General features: G+C 36.7%; 1 protein-coding gene across 3 annotated transcripts in view; it reads right to left on the reverse strand.

Annotated features, from left to right (window-relative positions):
* ERBB4 (erb-b2 receptor tyrosine kinase 4) overlaps window positions 1–20,321 on the reverse strand; it is a 959,089-nt gene that overhangs the window by 145,704 nt on the left and 793,064 nt on the right. For all 3 annotated transcript variants that reach the window (XM_024563791.3, XM_024563792.3, XM_024563789.4), the window contains exon 20: window positions 16,151–16,336. In XM_024563791.3, the coding sequence (XP_024419559.2) occupies window positions 16,151–16,336 (186 nt within the window). The remainder of the gene's footprint in view (window positions 1–16,150; window positions 16,337–20,321) is intronic.

The following is a 20,321-nucleotide window of genomic DNA, read 5'->3' on the forward strand; positions in this document are numbered from 1 at the left end:
TGAAAGCTTATTGCAAGAATACTAAAAATCTCAATCAAAATATCAAATTAGCCCCCAAATCATAAGGATATAAATACATGTGGGCTCACAAAATTTTCCCTCAGGCCTTGAGGTTCTAGTTATTTGTTTTTTTGTATGAGGAATATGTTTTTAATGTTGCACTAAAAAAAAGATTTAAAATATGTCTCTGTAGCTATCCCCCAAAGTATTTGACTTTAGTGGCATTTTTAAAAACAATCATAAATTGGAAAACCTCAATATTTGAGCGATGATAATAAAAATTGCTTTGGGCTGAAATTCTGTGTTCTGTATGACAGTCCACACAAATTTTATGGCTAAGAAATAAGCCTGGAAAATATGGGTTTATAATGAAAATGTTGACAGACTCTAGCAGACACTGCTGTAATATCTTGAATCTAATTTAGAAGAAATTTTCAATAATGTTTTTCCAAGGCAGTCCTTTGGGGAATGCAGGTTTAAACAAAAAAAAGTTCCCCACTACCTCAATGATGGATGAAAATGCGAGGACTGTGTGGCCAGACACCTCAGGGCGCCTGTGAATAAGATCAGGGGCACTTGTAACAGGAGAGTGAGCATGAAGAGGCTACTGTCCTGCAGGCTGAAGTTAAAGTCACCCATTAAAAGTTTCACTGCGTGGAGACACTTTGATGTATTATTAGATCATAAGTGTCACGTGGCTGATCTCACATGTTCTCAAATAAAAGTAGTAATGGAATAAACTGTCAGTCCACTTAGCTAGGTTCTAATAAAAATTATGGCAGGATAACAAGACTAGCTGTGACTAAGATGGTGATTCTAAAAACAATCAAGCTATTACACTGATAGGCACTGTGTGCTCTCCCACACTCTCCACAGAATCACGGTACAAGGTACCTGGACTAGGTAAACTTTTATACTTTGAATTGTACTGATTAGGGTAAAAATATAAGTTTCTTTCATTATTTAATTAAGGGGAGAAAGTCGTTAGGGACGGTGCTATCAGTTTGAGATTGCTATCTTGCCGAGTTCTGGGAGTTATTACACAATAGATGGCCCTGAGGGGGGCAGAGGGTGGGGAATGTGCAGGTGAACCTCGGGAAGAGACTGTCTGTGACAATACCACACCTTTATGCTTACGGGCCACGTGACTTCAGACGGGTTACATAACTTCTTGAAGACTCAGTGTTTCTGTGTAAAATGGGAATAATGTGAGCAGTAAGAAGAGTGATATTAACAATAGTTAATGTTATTAAGTGCTAGCGTATACCAGACATCATGCAAGGTACTTTACATAGATTAACTCATTCAAACATATCTCATAGTCTGTTGTAAGAATTGAAAGATTTTACATAAAGCCCTTAGGTCCATGGCAAGCATAACCTCAAGTGTTATGCTGATTTTGCTACTATAGGATTGATCTTGTTTCATGAACACTTAGGTTACAGAGACATAAGGGTTATTACTTTCCATTGTTGTTACTGCCATAAACTGTCATTGTCGAGTCTGTGAAACCAAACTATGACAAAACAACCTATTCCACAAATACTTCAATCAGCACCAGTCAGGGTTAGTTGTATATCAGGGAGTGGGAAGAATTCATAAAACTATGTAAGCCCCATCACGAAGGACCTTTGACTGGACACGCTTGGTTTGAGGATTACCATACCTTCTTCTGCTCTACGGTAGAACCGAGTCATTGCAGGCCGGTGTTCTGACTTGATGTGCCAAAGCTTTAAAGAAATAACCACCTAAAATGTTTAAAGCATACTACATACAACTAGACTCAAACTTTAAAAAAAGATATATTTTTTCATAAACTGAAAACCAGCACCCAGATAAAGAACAATTCTGATATCACAGAAGCTACTCTAACCTTTATTAGAGATATTTTATAATAGCTTAGGAATATCCTTTAATTTAGCATTTAATGCAGTCTTGGTGAACGCTTTATTAATTCTACTTTATTATAGTAGAGTTACTTTGGCAACTCGATACATAGCAGAAAGAATATGAAAATATAATCACTCATTTTGTTTTAAAAATAAAATGGTTTTAATAGTAAAGTTCAACTGAGTCTGACATCTAATCTACAAGAGACTTCATAACAAAATCCTTGACTTAAACCTTATAACTACAGATTCTAATAGAGCAGCTCCATTAGTAAACAGTATTCATGCTAATGTGCTTGCTTGGGGCGATAATCATTGGAGTCCCTCCTTCCAGTCCTTGCCAGTGAAAGTGCACTAGGAGTGGGCGATGGAGCATCATGATTATGCAATTAGCCTTGTCAAGGCATAGAGCATTGGGAATACAGAGTCCAGAAGCTTAAAATGTGGCTACCTGATAGATGACTGTCATTAAGCTTATCCCTTGTTCACTTCACGGTGGGGTACAGAGCTTTGGCAAAGGGTTCTTAACGAAGGATAAAATCTTTGACCCATAGCCACTCTTGTTCACTGCTCATAACCACTCAGCTCCCTTTCCTTTCCACAACTACACATATATTCTGTTCATCTCTCACTCATCCTGGTGAAGAATGACAACTGCCAACAGCTTTTTAGTCAATCAAAGTTAAATGACTAAGAGTAAAGTTCTGTGCAAATATTGTTTGACCTCGTACCTCCAAACAGTGATGGCTCTCCCCATCCTACAGTCCCTTTCCACAACTATTCACTAAATTGGATGCTGTGTAATTTTGGCTAAAAAGAACTATTATAGATTTAAAATATAAATCTCTCTTACTAATTATATTCAAGATACATAGAAATACCAGATATAGGTACATGTATGTGTATGGGTATATGTAAAATTTTGAACTTTCTCAGACTAGGAAAGATGGCATAAAGCCTTAACTGCTTTCTCATTCGCTTTCAGCCTGTCTTCATGATTAACCTAATTTTCCTCCCCCTGGCTCCATGCCCTCCTGGGTTTGATTGGGCTATCTCTCTTCTTCAGCCAGTGCCCTTCTAAACCACTCTTCCAGATTATTAGAAGGTACAGAAGTAGGAGTGTAGATGTTCCACTAAGTAATTTTAAGAGGAGCTGATTATACATTTGGACTGTTCCATCCCTCCTACATCATGTGACTATATACAACCAAGGTCCTCTTTTACGTAGCCACAGTTGGGCTGTTCCAGAATAGTTCTGCACAAAGCTAGAGAGGATACTTCTTGAAATAAGACTCTGTCAAATTAACTAATGCTAAAATAAAACTTAGTGTTCAGAATAGCAGATGCCCATTGTAATGGTAGAAGCATATGTGTATAAAAGTTCAGATGCTGTATAAAATGTCAATCTTACAAATATCGATCAGAGTAAGACCTGAGTACAATTAAAAACAAAGACCTGGAAGGTAGGTGTGAGGATAAAGGGATGGCACAAAGTAAAAAAATAGTTCTGTTGTTGACGATGGTGGTAGTTAGAAGAATCCACACATATGATAAAATTTCATAGAACTACACATGCATGTAGACACATGAGTTTATGTTCCTGCTGAACAAATTTATCTTCAAATGTACAATTGCTTATTTACCCAATGAATCGCACATCTATACCATCAAATGTTCTATATATGCACCTATGGATTATAAATAAACAAAAAACAAAGGCCCCAAAATAACCCTAAAACATTTGAAAATTAATAGCTCGTCTGAAACACATTATAGATTTAAGAAAAGCAAAGAGATGTTTCTTTTTGGAGTTAAACCTGTACCAGTGTCCAGCTCCTAGCTGCAGTACTGTGTTGTAGTTATTCAAGATGTCATCAGTGGGAAAATTGGGTGAAGAACAAGGAAACCTCTCTTTGAAAATTTTGTAATTTCCTGTGGATCTACAATTATTTCAAAACAAAAAGATTTTATAAAGAGATGTCTGGTGAAAGAGCTGGGCAGGTGTAGAAGGAAGGAAGTGCTCTGTCTTCAGTCCCACTGTGGTTTTTCTGTTTCCAGTCAAATCTCTTGATCTCTTTATCCTTTGTTTCTACTATGTGTAGCAAAATGTAATTCCTATCTCTCTGGGTTACTGTAAATCTGTGGGGGAAAATGACATTGTATGCATACATCTGAAAGACCGTGAATATGTACTTCCTGTGAGCACTATTGTAACACCCATCTACCTCTGGAGCTTTAGAATCAAAAGCCACAGGGGAGCCATAAACTGGATATGCCAGTCTTGCTACTCTGATTCTGCCTTTGAGAAAATCACTGTGTCCCTAAAATCTACAACAATACCAAGTTTCACATAGTCATGACTAATAGATGTAATTGTGAGCACTTTATACACCTGAAGTACAATTTAATCCATTTGGATTAGAGAGCTTTCACTTTTCTGTCAAAAAAGTACAGTGAAAGTACTGGCTAAAGCATAAACGTACAGGATAGAAATTAAGCTCTTTACTTTCTGAATGTGTATGATAGGTGAGTGAAAACCTTCGCCGTTTGTAGAGTGGAGTTACTTCCAGGCTGAATTAGAGCTGCTCAGCAAGCCAAACAAACTCACAGGCAAAGCAAAGCCAAAGGGAGTCTTGCAGTATTACAGGTTAGATAAGAAATGAACTAAACGACTTCTTTTCTAAGTGAGAGACCTTCATATTTCATGCAAACCCTAGGAAATAATTAAGGCTTCAGTACAATTCTGGGACCTGTGATCTACAAACTGCCTCAATAAACTTCATTTTCATCTGGTGCAATTGAGATTCTCTTTTATTCCTTACCATCCTGTATTTATTGTCCTCCTTTAAGGCAATGCAAATTGGGCACATAAATAAAAAAGCACGCGGTTGTTTCAGGGATGGGATAAACAGGATTCAGCCAGGTGCTTTATCACCAATTTGGGAAGATGCAATGTTATTAGGCATTATGATATAAAGATGGAGAAGGAAATCTATCGGTGGAAAAGTGATAGTAAAACACACACACACACACACATACACACCCTTGGAAGGTAAACTAAAAGCACCAAAGTTCTAAAATAAGCTAGCTTATTCTCATTTAATATTCTATAAGAAAAAAGTTCATTATATCATTAAAAATTATCACAGGAGATATAGATGGATTTTTTCTATTACTGCAGGAATCATGCCATCTAAATTACTAACGAAGGGCCCACAAATCTTGTGGAGCTGGGGTAAGAGATGCTGGCGGTCTGTCAGTTGGCCTAGGAAGGGACACTTGTCTAGGCAGGGTGCCAGGGTCACATATGAATTCAGATCCTGACTTTGTCACTGAGCAGCACTGTGGTCTTAAGCTGATCCGTCACTGGTTCAGGCTTCGGTTTCCGGATCTCCAGCGCCAGTACAGCAGGTGGTCATCCAGCTGGGCTCTCTGAGAACCCAGGGAACTCTCAGCTTCCATGAAGCTTCCTCCACACCCTCCGGCTGCTGCACTTCTGGCTCAGTTTTATTTATTGAGATTTTCAGTTAAGATTTCACCTGACAAAACAATTTCATATCTTAATTTTTTTAAATCTCAGAACTAGATAACTTGGGGCTCTTTGCTGTGCCAAAACTTTAACAAGTTCTAATATTTATGTTTTTATAGATTTACCACCTCCACAAAGAAACATTTCTGAACTAGGTCCTTTCCATGTAATTTTCCTATTTCTTTCATTTCCTTTTATGTGCACAGCAAAATATTGTATTATTAAGGTATCAGTGTGTGTTTTGTGCTTATATCTTCAGAGTAAATAGGATAATCTGTGTGTTTGTGTCTCAGCTCTATCTCACAAGGATTTTTAAGGGTTTTTGTGCCATAGGACCTAAAATTGCAATTTCAAGGCACAAGGCTCACTTCGGTTTTGTTTGAGAAATTGATTTATTTCTACCTAGCTGTGGAGGTGGGGGTGGAACGTGGAAGAGGCTGAATTCAACAACTTGAATAAAAAAGGTTACATTCTCTAAGACTAAACAGGAAAGGGGGGTCCCTGGTTCCACAGGAGCTGGCCATGGGTGTGGGTGGCGTGACCTATGCTCCTACTGTCCTTCTGTACCCACAGAAGTCCTAGCCTCTCATGGAGTGGTGTGTGGATGGATGCCCACTGTGAGGTAGAGAACACCCTAAGGCAGAGTATGTGGGAACGTGCCCCGGCAAGCTTGAAGGAGGAGGAGAGTTCTGTGGATCAGAGCCAAGGTACTCCAGTCATTCCAGTGGGCTCAGCCTAGATCAGCTGAGAGCCCGACCATTGCCTGCCGTGTGAATGAGTACAGCCAAGATGCCAGGGCCACTCAGTGGATCCAGATCCGTGAGCAATGAACTCTTAGATGCCAAATAAAAAAAGAGAGAGGGGTGATCATTTGAAAGCTATAATGATGGCCCGTACCTGGCAGAGAGATTGGAGAGCTCTGCTTCCAGGAAAGTGAACACAAGTGCCTTTCTGTATCTGTTATAAAGGCCCGAGAACTGCAGATCCTGCCCCTGTTTGCTAAGCGCCATGTGTTCCTCACCAGATTCTTCAACATCCCTACAAAAATCCTGGTAGGAACTTACCAATAAATGATGAAAACAGAGGTTTTGAATTTTATAGGTCAGCACCAAGCTGGGATAACTTTAATTATTAAAAAAAAGTAATGTGTAGTTCTCTAATCTAGTGTATCAGACCATATTTAGTTCATTTAACATGAAGAAATGATAGAAAAAGTTCTCTGGGCAGACTTGTGTTTTGTCCTGAAAAAGAAAGGTCAAGTGAAGCGTTTATTTATGCAAACTTACAGCAACCCTCCTCTGAAATGGATGAACTCGACAGGGCTGCTCTGTGTGACTCACAACCTTTAAAAAGTCAGTATCTATGGAGTAATAGTATGGGGAAGGTAGTATGTTAAGATGTTGACAGGTTTTATTGTTTTACCTGTTATAACAACCCTATGATGTAAATATTATCCTGATGTTTACATCTGGAAATTCAGAGAGTTTAAGAAACTTGCCCCAAATTTCAAAGCTAATGGTTGATAGTGTTGGAATTCAAAGTCAGATCATTCTAATTCAATCAATTTATTTTTTTCACCATTATGAATATAGAGAATTTTCTTTCACCATTATAATCATAGCAGGTTGCATGAGTACAATAATAAATGAGAACAAAGGAACAAAAATAGAAATACATACCAACAAATAAAGGAATATAAGAGTTAGTACAGACTGATAAAGAAACATATATCCCTATTTAGTAGGAAGTTTTGTGTAAATTTTCAGATTAGAATCAGCTGCTCTTATTTATTTATCAATTAAAAATTGATAAACATGGGTTATGGTAAGCATAATATTCTCATTTGGTAACAGAAAATGACTCTCAAAGCTCTCATAACTATGAGTCAAGTTTCAGACCAAGATTGTATTTCCCTGTGGTTCTTATTTCTTTCTGCTATGTCATGCTGTCTTTCTCAAGAATTCATGTCTAAATTAAATTCGATGATAATAAGTATTACATAATATATTATCACTTTACTTAATATTATATTAATGTCTATTAGGTACTAAGCTTTGGTAGAAAATGGGCACAGCCGATGTATGACCTATTTAACTGTCACAACAGAAGAACAAATGGAGGCTTCTGCCCTTTGATGGGTAAGGAACTAGATTTAGAGACTTCAAGTAATTTGCCTAAGTCCTACAGATGGTAAGTGGTGCAGCTGAATGTGGGACACCGTAGCGCTTCCTTCTCTCACTCTTGCCCTAAAAACTGCTGACAAGTACCATCTTACCTTCACTACAAGAGGCAACATTTCTGTTTACTTATGTTTTTGTGCCTATTTTTATGTCTTTGTGCCCGTGGACAGAAAAACAGTGATTGAGGGACTTTTTGTCCTTTCTTGAAAATTTCAGACCTGGGGATAACTGCTACATCATAACTTAATATTTTTTAAAACTAATAAATAAACAAATCTCTCTTGGTTAAAAAAGACCATAGATATTCTCTTTGGTATTCCAATCTCAAGTATCTTAGACACGGGACTAAGACTGGACAAAGATTCTGACAAAGTCACCCACCAGAACGTCTCCTTAAGGGAAAAAAAGGAAAAGAAAACTTCATGTTTGTGAACTAATCAATGACCTGTCCACAATTCTGAGTTCAGTTCTTCATTCTTGGACTAGTTTGCAGCATGACCTGGGGCAAGTCACTGAAGGTATTACTCTGAATACAATGTTACTAGTGAGTCAGATTTATGGCACTTAATTTCCTTAAAAATATAATGGCAATTCATGAGAATATGTAGTGCCTTTAAATTTAAATGATAGCAGCAAAAATGTAAATATTAAGCAACCTTATGTCCTTATCTCTCCCCAAAAGTAGCTATATAACTCTAAATACATCCCTCTATTTTAACTTAAATTGTGAATTGTCATTAAATAGAGTTTAGCTATGTTCACTAGCTATGTTACTATGGCTTCTAATTCCAAAATCCCTCTTCTGGTTCACCTTTATAAAATATAATAATTTATCTGTGTCAGAATGTACCCAGAGACTGTACTTGGTAAGTTGGTATTCACAAACTTCTAAACATATTAAATAACATTACTAGATTCTTAAACATAATATGGGCCAATGTTGTCTTTTTGAGAATGTTAGTACTATTCTCTCTTTTGAATATTTATTATTTTAAAATTATATACATATGATCTCACCTTTAACTGGAACATAATCAACAAAAGAAAAAAGCAAACAAAATACCACCAGAGACATTGAGGGGGGGAACTGTCTAGCAGTGGCCAGGGGGGAGTGAGGTGGGGACAGTGGGAAGAGGGGATTGCAGGAACTATTATAAAGGACACATGGACAAAATCGGGGGGGATGGTGGGGGTGGGGGAGGGAGGTGGGTTCAGCCGGGGTGGGGGGAGGGAAGGGGAGAAAAGGCATACAACTGTAATTGAATAACAATAAAAAATAAATTTAAAAAAATTATACACATTAACTTTACATACATGCATATCATATACTTATGTGAATATGACTGAGGTGACATCTACACATAGAGTCTAGTCTTGACTATGAACAAATAGAAATTGTAGTACCCAGTTCCTGAGTTTAATTTGCATGTGATGCTCAGATATTAATTTAATTCTACCCATGCAGAAGGGAATGGCTGGATCAAATGGGACATTACATTTTTCTACCACTGTGTAGCTGCTGCTAGAGAAAAATGGAAAAGAGGAATGCTGGGAAATGAAGGCTCTGCACACGTCACACGTTCAGACCTGAAGGAGCCCTTCGCATCTGTGTATAGAAGAGTACACGTCTGAACACAGGGATCTGCTCTCCTTTCAGTCATCGGGAACTAGGTGTTTGAACTGAGAAAGGTTCTCTCCTCTTTACTCCTCCCCACACCTCCCACTCTGCCACCAATAGTAAATAAATCTAGATTCACAAATATCTCCCAATGGCCACAAAAATTCAGGTTTCAAAATAGAATACTCATTAGCTCCAGAAGTATTTAGGATCAAAATAGAGAGTGAAATTAAAAAATAAAAAGTTTCATTGAGGAAATCTATTAAACTGGCCGGAAAGTCATGCTGACCTTTCAACAATGCTTTCCTTAGCAAACCTAAATGCTGGAATCAATTTGTTTGTAAAATTATGACCGACAGGCTTCTATTTATAGGCAAAATCTAAAGTATTCTGGTTACACATATTAGGTTAGTTTTTATGCTTGAAATATGGAATGATTTTTATTTCCATTTCCTTTTGGAAGAATTTTAAGGTTGGGTCCATTCATGGCTTAATCAAATAATGAATCATCTTGAAGTATATACCGTGGACCATTGACATATGTTTTTAGAATCATCTCTTTGACTAGTTTCAATGGTAAACCACAGAGAAAGAAAGCCGTTGGGACCCCGTGTCTGAATAAAACTGCAAATCAATTAGAACTCCAGAAAGAAATATGACAATAAAGTAAATTAGGCCAGCAAAGCCCTGAGGAAGGTTTCAAGATTTTGAAAAATAACATTGACAGTAACCTATATTCAGTATTCAGGCTTTACAAATACAGTAATAACAACAGCCAAAAAAAAGCTTCAAATAATATTTTCCTTAGACAGGAGGCAGCAGCTTACAGTTGTATAGTTGTAAGAAGTCAACCCAATATTACTTTGTCTAGCTTGAGAATAAAAAGTTAGAATTTTCTCTTTGTTCCTTTTCAGTAATGGAAAGAATTACACGTGACCTCAGACCTTCTGCAGCTCACTAATGGTTTCACATGTTTTTAATGTTACAAATAATCTAATTTGCTAACATGAAAATTGGAGGGCATGATAACAGCACATCTACAGCATCTTAGGAAGCTGTGTCGGAAGTCACATGAGGATGGAAGACTCAAGTTCTTTCTTCCAAGAATCAGAAATATTAATATTAAACAGAAGATCATGTCCTCCTACCTTTGTATGGTCTAAGAACAAAGGCCTAATCTTTTATATCTGGAATTTAAAAGTTGAGTATTTTAAACTGACATCCATAGGGTGTTGTAACTATAGATGTGTATTTTTCCTAATTGTGTTCATCTCAGATGTTATCCAAAATAACACATAGTATACATTCTTACTCTATGCTAAGCAGTATTTTTAGAACATAACAAATATTACCTTATTCTCATAATTTCTCTATAAAGTAAGTGCTATTACCATCCCCTTTAATTTTTTTTTCTTTTATTAATTCTAGAGAGAGGGGAAGGGAGGGAGACAGAAAGGGAGAGAAATATTGATTAGTTGTCTTTATACACACACTAATTGGGAACTGAACCCACAACCCAGGCACGTGCTCTGACCAGGAATCAAATCTACGACCTTTCGGTTTGCAGGACCATACCAAACCAACTGAGCCACACCAGCCATGGCACCACCCCCATTTTAGAGAACACAGAGAGTTTAACTAACTTGTCTAGGACCACACAGTTAAGTGCTGGAGGTGGGATTTGAACATATTCAGTCTGGTTCTAGAATCCATATACTTAACTCATACTAGTACTAAGCTACATTTTAAATTTGTAATTTACAGTGTCACTTACTATCAGTGTTTATACTACATAATAACTCACAGAACAGTTTTTAGCTTCATTTATAATAACATCTTTAAAAAACACACACACAGGTTGAAAAAACTCTCCTATGAATTAGTACCTAGTACTTTTTCCTTAAAATAAACAGATGTTAGTGATAAAGCACTAAAAAAAATTCTCATGAAGACAATAAAAGGTATTATTCATGATAGAATCTTTTCTTCTATGGGGTTAATGGCGAGTCACAACTACAGATAAAATGTCACACTCCTCACAACCCCTCAAGTTCAGAAGTGCTCTTAGGGGACAGTGAGTGCCTTCAAATGTCAGTGGTGTTGTGTGTGGACATTTCTGTGTGTGTCTGTGTGTGTTTGGAGAGAACAGAGTGCAGACTGCATTAAAGACCTAGCTCAGGCATCGGGGACCTGGTGTGGAATCCAGGCATCACAACCTGTTGTGTTCTTTAAGACTTTACTTCCCCCATTTTCCTCATCTATACAGTAGGAGAATAATGGCATTATCGTAACTGGAGTTTCATGAAATATTGAATCAAACAATATACAAACAGCACCAAGCAGATGCCAGGAGTGTAAGATAGCCTTCATCCACATGGACTTAAGGAGTATCAGTCAGTGTTGTTGACCGTGGAGCTACTTTTCAGAATCTGCTAAATTGTTTTTTAAGAAATCATTTGCCCAACTTGTTAGTAACAACTGTAAAAAAAGGAACTGTCACTATTATCTTCTAGGCTTCATAAACCCCTGGAAGGCACTGGAATTATACGACTGTTAAATAATCACACGTTCTGCTCTGCTTACCAAGTTGAAGCAAGTTTCAAATGAAGCATATGAAGAGAAAATACGGCTGACGATAAGAAGCAAACACAAAAGAATTTTGCATTTAAATTTCCGTTTTCTATTGCATTACATATTGTAAAATAATAAAACTATGGAAGAATGAAAAACACTTGAGATATGGATGAAAATATTTTAAATATTTTCTTCCTCATTTACAAAACATAGATTAGCAATTCCACTGTTCGTTAGTGTGATTTTAATCAAGTTACTTAAATTCATGATTTACTTTCTCTTTGTGTGAAATGGAAATAATAATACTTAACTTCATAGGTTTGTGATGAGATAAATTAATTAATGAATAAAGCATACAGTTGTCCTCACATAGGGTAAGAGCTTCATGTTAGCTATACTTATTATTTATTCTGCTTACTGTTAAACTTTCCACAGGTGCATTATAACACAATATAAACGGATTACTTTATAGTACCATCTCCCCTCCTCACAGCTGTGTCCACAACAAAAAGGATACAGCCCAAATGAAAGTAGGTGTTGGTGTAATTAGGCTGACATTTCTCTTACTTTCATGAGTCTCTCTTGATGAGAATTGAAAGCCAAGGAAAATAAGCCTCTAAGTTATTGAAATACCAATTTTTAAAATACTTGTCTTTACTCAGACTATGCTACTCATATTGTACAGACATTTCTAAAACAATTTTCTATTTCATGGTTTAGGCCTATAGATGATAAGGAGATTGTTTTTAAACTCCATGTCCTAGCAGCCAAGCCAGGGACTGTCCATAGGCTACTTTATTTAATCTTTGCAAATCATCATGAGGAAGTGTATTTGTTTTCTATTGCTGTAAATAATTACCACAATTCTCGTGGCGTGAAACAATACAACCTTATTTTCTTACAGCCCTGGATGTCTGAAACCAGTTTCACTGGATGAAAATCAACGTGTTGGCAGGCCAGGGTTCCTTCTGGAGTTTCTAGGGGTGAATTGGTTTCCTTGACTTTCTCAGCTTCTGAAGTATAGTGAACCCTTCAGCTCCTGACCAGTCCTCCGTCTTCAAACTCATCATCCCAACTCTGTTTGGATCTTTATGCCTTCTGTCTCTCACTCGATCCTTCCACCCCAACTCATACATTTTCCTGGATTACACTGGGCCCACCTGTATAATTCAGGACAGTCTCCCCATTTAAAGTCCTTATTATAATCACATCTCCACAGTCTTTTTTATCATGTCAAATAACATTTGTAGGTTCTGGGGACAGTACATGACATCTTTGGGGACAGGGGTTTGTTTTTTAGTCTACCACAGGTAGACATTATTCTACTCGTTTTGCAGATGAAACAATATAATAATTATTAACCTCATTTGAGAAACACAATTCAAAGAGACTGAATAACTTACTCAAACTCACAAAACCAAAAAGTGGGCCTCAACACAATGTAGGTCCTGTGGACCCTGATGCTGTTTCCACTATATAATTCTGTCCCCAAAGTAAGAAAAAAGACCAAGGAAAGATTCCCTCCTCAAGGGTAGATTTTTTAAGACTTCTTTACTAGTGAAAATATTTATTGAATATTTTTATTGAATAGCTACTACATATAAGATCCAATTTTATGTGCTGAGAACAAATATGAATAGTCAATCCCTATTCATCCCCTATATTCCCACACATTTCACTGCCTATAACTCCTAAATCTGTATCTACTGTCCTGACCAAATTCAACTATCTAGTTGATGGCTCCAGTTTCATGTTATATTAACTTAACTTTTGCTTTTTTTCCAGCAAATAAGTTCAACTCCTCAGTCTTCTCCAGCACAGGAAGCAGCACTGCCGTGCCTCCCCGAAGTCTTCCCTGTAATTATTTTTCTTCAAAAGCTGAAGAACAGTATTTAATCCTGTACTTAATTATTGCATTTCTTGGATGCCAGCTCATTGTCTTGGGGTACACAGAGAGGAACAGTCCCATGCTGATGTCACCCACCCAAACACACGGTAGTAAGCATAGTCCCTGGCACATGGTAGGTGTCCACAAATACACATTGAACAACTAATGACTAAATAAACTTGCCATCCAGCCAGAGAGTTAGGTAAACACATATATAACATTTAAATAATAAAAATATGTTCAAGATACGAACAATAAAAAATAATGCAGGAAAGAATTACATCTTTTTAAAGAGAGAAGTTGGCTATGGAAGGCTGCATAAGAGGAGGAAGCCTGATCAGTGTTGATGACTGAAAAAGAAAAGTATGAGAAAAGATTTCTGAGCAGAAGAGATGGCATTTGCAAAGGCAAAAAAGTTTAAAACAATGTGATTATTCAGGGAACTCAAAGCAGTTTCTATTATTAGAGTGTACAGTCTTGCATAAATGATATATTAATGCCATGTATCCCTAAGGATAAAACCTAAATTATAGAAAACACTGCAGGAAATATAGAGGAGAGCTAAAAAAAATTGAATCTCAGTTTTGTTTTCATTTATAGAGGTAGGATGACTTGAGAATTCCTATTGCATATTTAGCTCACCTTATAAATTATAGACATTCTTAGATAACTAAGTCGCGTTGTGAAGAGTTATATGTGAAACTTCATTACTATAAAGAATCCTCCCAGTTGTAAGTCTGTCATGCAATATTCACAAAGTTATAATACAGGGTTCGTAGGAAATTATATTGAAATTCATGGTATATAAACTGGGCTTTTCCTTCAAATAGTTTTATTTGTCTCCATTTTATGAGTTATCTCAAATTTCTGCTTTGAGAAATGTTATTCTTTTTTATCCTCAGATTATAAAAAGTAACAGGCTAGGCCTACTAAGTTAACATTTTGCCATTTATATGATACAAATGCAAAGATGACTATAACTGTAGAATGTACAGAACATCAGGTCATATTTTGATGTAGGTAAGAGTTGAAACAGTGAATTAATATGTATACCAGCCCTATATATCTAGAACGAGAATATTTTCAAGAAATATCCTTGGTATAGATAATCCTAAGTGGCTTCTTGCCCATGAAGGATAGACCCCAGGGATTGAGCACTGGTGGACAGCAGGGCGTGAATGCTCTACTCGGCTCCCCAAGCAGTTCAAAGTTTGAGCCAAGATTTAAATTTGGAGAAGTCACATCAAAAATCCAGTTCTGGCCCCTGTTTAAAAAATTGAAAAGTCAGAACACTGGTGGGGAAAACCACAGTTTCCCACAGGGAAATAGTTGTTCTTAAGTTCACTGTAGAGCCACCTCCCCCATCCGTCCAGGTACTAGGATCTAGGCCACTTCCCTTATGAGTGTTACATGTCTGAGACCTTGTGCCAGACTGATAAAATCCCCAACCATTAAAGACCAGTTGGACATTATCAAAGTGTCTAGAAAAGTATTCAGAATTTGACCATTTGTAATACTGAGAATTTAATGTATATGTTATTATCATGAAATCCCCTAAATATAGAACAATTAAGACATTCAATCTCTTTTTCCTTGGATTTTGTTTGTTCGCTAAACTGCACCAAAACAAACAAAAAGCCAAACAAATGCAGTATATATCTTCAACATGGGCACACCAGGAAGCCTGAAAGCTGATCTCTGTCGGGACTAGGACTGTGAATGAACCCTTCTCACCACCCTTCTGCTGCCAGAGTTAAGGCTTGTTTTGATTTGTTTTGATTTTCAGGTAAACGTTCTCTTGGTTAAACAATTTCATGCCTTTATTTTTTTTTTTAAATCATGGAATTAGATAATCTTCTAGGGCTTTTTAATGTGTCAAAATTTTAACAAGTTCTAACACTCATTTTTTTAGAGTCACCACTCCTTAAAGAAATGCTTGTCTTTTCCATGTAATTTTTCTAGTTCTTTCCTTTCCCTTTCTATACACAACAAAATACTTTATTAACATGTCAATTTGTGTTCTGTTCTTGCCTCCTCAGAATAAGTAATAAAATCTGTGTGTTTCTATCTGAACCCTCTATGTAGACAGTGTTTTTTAGGGTTTCTGTAGGACCTAAAATTGCATTCTGAGGCAGAATCCTCACGTAGATTTTGTTTGAGAATTGATTTATTTCCATTTAGCAGTAGAGGTGAAGGTGGAATGTGATTTCCTGTTCCTTTTCCTTATCAAATACAAGTATATGCCTTTCCCTCCTGACCAATAAGCTATCTGTTTTGTCATCTGGTTAATACATATCATGTATTTGATCCCTGCTTTGAATGTAAATACCTCTCTATAATATATCTTTTAATAGCAAGTATAATATATTTAAATACATTGAAAAATGTGACATGTTTTCAATATCCAAATGTTCTAGATCAGGAAATAAAAAGCTAGGAAAGTCACTTCCACAGGAAGTGACGGGCACTTACCTTAGCTATCTGGACGCACCAGTTAAGCAGCAGCTGCGATCCGATGTTGTCCTTGTGTTCATGGACGTAATCCAACAGGCAGCCGTGCGGCATGAGCTGCGTGACCAGCTGGATGGTTGGGCTCAGACACACACCCAATAGCCGGACTAAGTGTGGATGGTCCATACTTGCCATGATGAGAGCTTCCTGCAAGAAAAAAAAAAATATATATATATATAAAACACCATTATTCCAATTCAAAGTTATTTACAAATACAGTTACTTGCACTGCACTAATGGTGCTGATAAGGGTTTTGAAATGTACTCTCACTCAAAGAAGTCAACCAAAAATGAAAAGACATTATATATTATTATATTCTTAGTCATTTGGTTCAAGTAAAATTAAGTGAAAAACCAACACTACACATTTATCAAAGTAGAAAATGTTTTAGAATAAGTGCATATAAAAATTTATATATGCAGTGTAAAATTTATAGCAGTATTTTTTCTTTTGTAATACAGACTATATTAAGTGTTATTTACTGCCGGATAAGTCAAAATTGAAACCTGCCTCATACTGTGGGTTGTTAACATTTGGTCTTTGGGTCTCGAGTACAATAATATGCAAATGCAGTTATTTACATGTATAATAAAGTGAGACAAACTTAAGTCATCTATTATTCATGTGGATTCTAAAATGTATGCAGGTAAAATTTATAAATTATAACTATCAAAAGTTAAACAATTATAAATGATATACTCTGTGTATTTATATAGAGGAATATTTTAATAAACATTTTGCCCCTAACTTTGCCTTAACTCAAATTTATTTTATTTAAAAACTTATAGGTGACATCTTATTCAGAGAATTATAAAATTTGTGAGCTATGTGGATTATACAAATTTGTCTATTTTAAATTTATAATTTCATGAAATAAGGAAATAGTTCTAGGTTTTTTATCATAATCATAAAGGCACTTTTGCTTAATGGAAATAAAATGTTTTAGGTGCATTCTAAAGTAAGCTTCTATTGAAAGATTATTTTAAATGTCTTTATTAGAATTTGAAACAAAAACAACCTTACACATGCCTTCAGAGGGGTGTGATACACATATGACAATTATTATCAATCAGTTTACCTATATGAAGGTATGTTAACTGTACTATTCTTGAACAATTTGTGTAGTTTTGAAATTTTTCAAAACAAAAAATATAATCTAGGACAGGATGCTACATTGAGCTTCTGTTTAAGATGGCCTGGCAAATTGAATAGCACATTTGCTTCCATTTGCTCTCAATAACACTATACCAACAATAAAGGGCCTTTTTTATAAAAAAAAAAAAAAAAAGCCAGACACCAGAAATGATAGAGAGGAAGCAATAAGGAGAGAATTCTATAAGTAGGAAGTGGCATACTAGTAGCAACCCACTTAGCAAAAAAGAAGTCTGAAGCCTGATTCAGCTGGCTTGGGGGGACATTGAGAACAAATCTAGTTTATACCACAGATGTACACCACTAAACACCAAGGGGTGTTAGCACGACAACCCTTTGTGAGCTGAGCAGGAGGGCATGACTCCAGCAGGGTGGCTTCAACATACAGTTAGGAAGAACTTACTGATCTACACCCCCTCCACCATTAGGAGAGACTCACCAAAAGGACCGTGAACTATAGATTTTATACACACTAAAAAGAGAAGTGCTCTGATTGAAATAGCATTAGGTAAATTGATACAGGGTGAAAACTGGGATCACTATCTACTTCCTTCTTCCAAATGAAGCTGTGGCTTCAAAATGATGACTTTTGTTTAAACCTCAAATTCTACATCTAGAAAAATTTTAACAAGGTGAGTTAATATACAGACATGTCCAGATATACCTGCTCTTAAACAATTTTATGCCAGATGCTTCATTTCACTGTTAGATGTGCTTCTTAAATAAATGGGGTGGCAGGAGTGGGGGTAAAAGAGTACATGAAATTGAGGAAACAAGAAAATAGCAAGGATGGAATATTTCAGAATAACAGATGTGCAGCAGACTAAGACAACAACTGGTCCAGAGTGGAGTCGGGCATATTGCTCTGGGAAAGGTGATCCAGGAAGATGGAATTGATAGAATATCTAAAGAGTTGAAAGTACACTAAGAGGACGTCTATTTTTCTAGCAGAAGTTGAAATCAAATTAGTGATAGATACATAGAACACTAAGTGAAAGTCAAAAAACATAATTTGGTGTAAAACACAAATGCACAAAAAATAATTGTATTTACTACAGAGCACAGCTGGGATAAGTGACATAATTACAATCACATAAACATGAAATGCTGAAATAAGCAAACATCAAATGACTATATTGGAAGATTGGGAGCAGGGAGGTATACTTCTGCAAGGTGGTGATGGAAAAGAAATAAGGTGTATTCCAGTTGTTCCTAGTAAAAACGTTAATACTACACAATGCATAAAACTGAAAAAAAAATTGACAGTGTAAGTATATTATTTAGATATATGGAGTTAAGCTAGAGGAGAAATTGCCCAAAAGTTGAAAGTGATGGCTTTGGGCAATGGAAAACGGGGTGGAGGATGGGGAAGCAGGGTGGGGGATGGGGAAGGAGGGTGGCCAGAGACTGCAGCCTTTCATCATTAGCCTTGAAGAAGTTCTTGGCTCTTATTGTTATTTTATCATAAAGCTGTTTCTGAGGACATTATTTATTTTTACTTCCACTACTATTTTAGTGGTGGTGAGTTCAGCTGAGTCTAAAGATTATTCACAATTATGAGGTATGTCTGATGGAGTATATAAATTTACTGAATGTAGCTGAATTCTTATATGAGGTATACCATTTCAGTTTTTGAGTAAGGAACCGGGGGCGGTATGGGAACATGCCTGGAGAAGGGAGTGATTCTGGGCCAAACAGAAGAAATAAGCTGATAGGATGGTATCAGCCTTACTCAGAGAACTTGGTTTTTGAGTCCATATGGGCAGAAATGAAATCATCATTTTCCATATGACTTTCAAGTAGGTTATGTCCTCCAATTCCCCTTTCCACAGATACCCCAGAAACCAGATGAGTTATTAAACAGAGAAAGCCCCAGATTCTATGCTTCGTGGCTGAGACCACCACAGGGAGGAATCACCTCTGGCAAGAACTTTGGCATCCTCAGGGGGTACCAGTCAGCTGTGCCAGGGGTAGAAGCTCTCAGTGGTTCAGAGAGGCTCCACATGGGGGCAAGAGCGGGTAAGAAGGGACACTGCAGATATCACAGGGGGACTGCAGCCGGGAGACTGATTTAAGATTGTGTATGAGACCCCCAGTAACTTCCCAAACTGTTTGGGAAAGGGTCATTGGGTACTGGAATTTCTGCATGATCAGCAAAGCAGATACTTGAGTTATTACTATTAATATGTCGCCATCTGAATCAATGAGGTGAAACGTTCTGGTTTTACTTACTGTATATTTTAGTAAACATGTGAAATAAGGCAAACCACTATGGTTAAAAGGAGAGTACAGAGAGGCATGTCAGCCAAGTTCAATTGCCTATTATTAAATTTATTAATATTAATTAATTGATTAATTCTATATTCATTAATATTAAAAGTGTAAACCACAGGGTTCCTGTGCTAAATTGTGATCTGCACACATATAAACAAGTACATACACACCAACAAATAAGCAAAACATCTGATCAAATTAAATATCTAACTTAATCAGGTAACAAATTAGGTGTTTAGTTAGACATTAAATAATAACTATCTAATTCATTTAAATATGCTCTGTTGTATTCTATTTCTCTTGTCTATGGCTCTCAGTCTTCCATGTGTATAAGATTTACCTAAGTTATTCCAGATGTAGCTTCCTGACCCCACTCCCAGATCTAGGAGTGGATCAGAAATCTGCATTTGTAACAAGCTCCCCAGATGAAGCCACTGTAGGAAATATGAAACAGAACTTCTAGAACATCTCCATTAAATGTGTGTCTCTATGATCCATTTCAAAACCAGTAACATGCAACAGTGTTTTGATCCTTATTATAACCCTATAAAACGTCAAAGAAGTAGCAATTCTCAGCTGTAAAGTGAGGACACCGAGGTGAGTGGGATTACTGCCTCAGGCCATATGACAAGCGAATAGCAGCTTCAGTTTTCAGATGCTCTCTTTCTGATTCTTAATGCAGTGCTGTTTATTATGCTAGTAAAA

Source organism: Desmodus rotundus, chromosome 2 (genome assembly GCF_022682495.2).
Source record: "Desmodus rotundus isolate HL8 chromosome 2, HLdesRot8A.1, whole genome shotgun sequence".
NCBI lineage: Eukaryota > Metazoa > Chordata > Mammalia > Chiroptera > Phyllostomidae > Desmodus > Desmodus rotundus.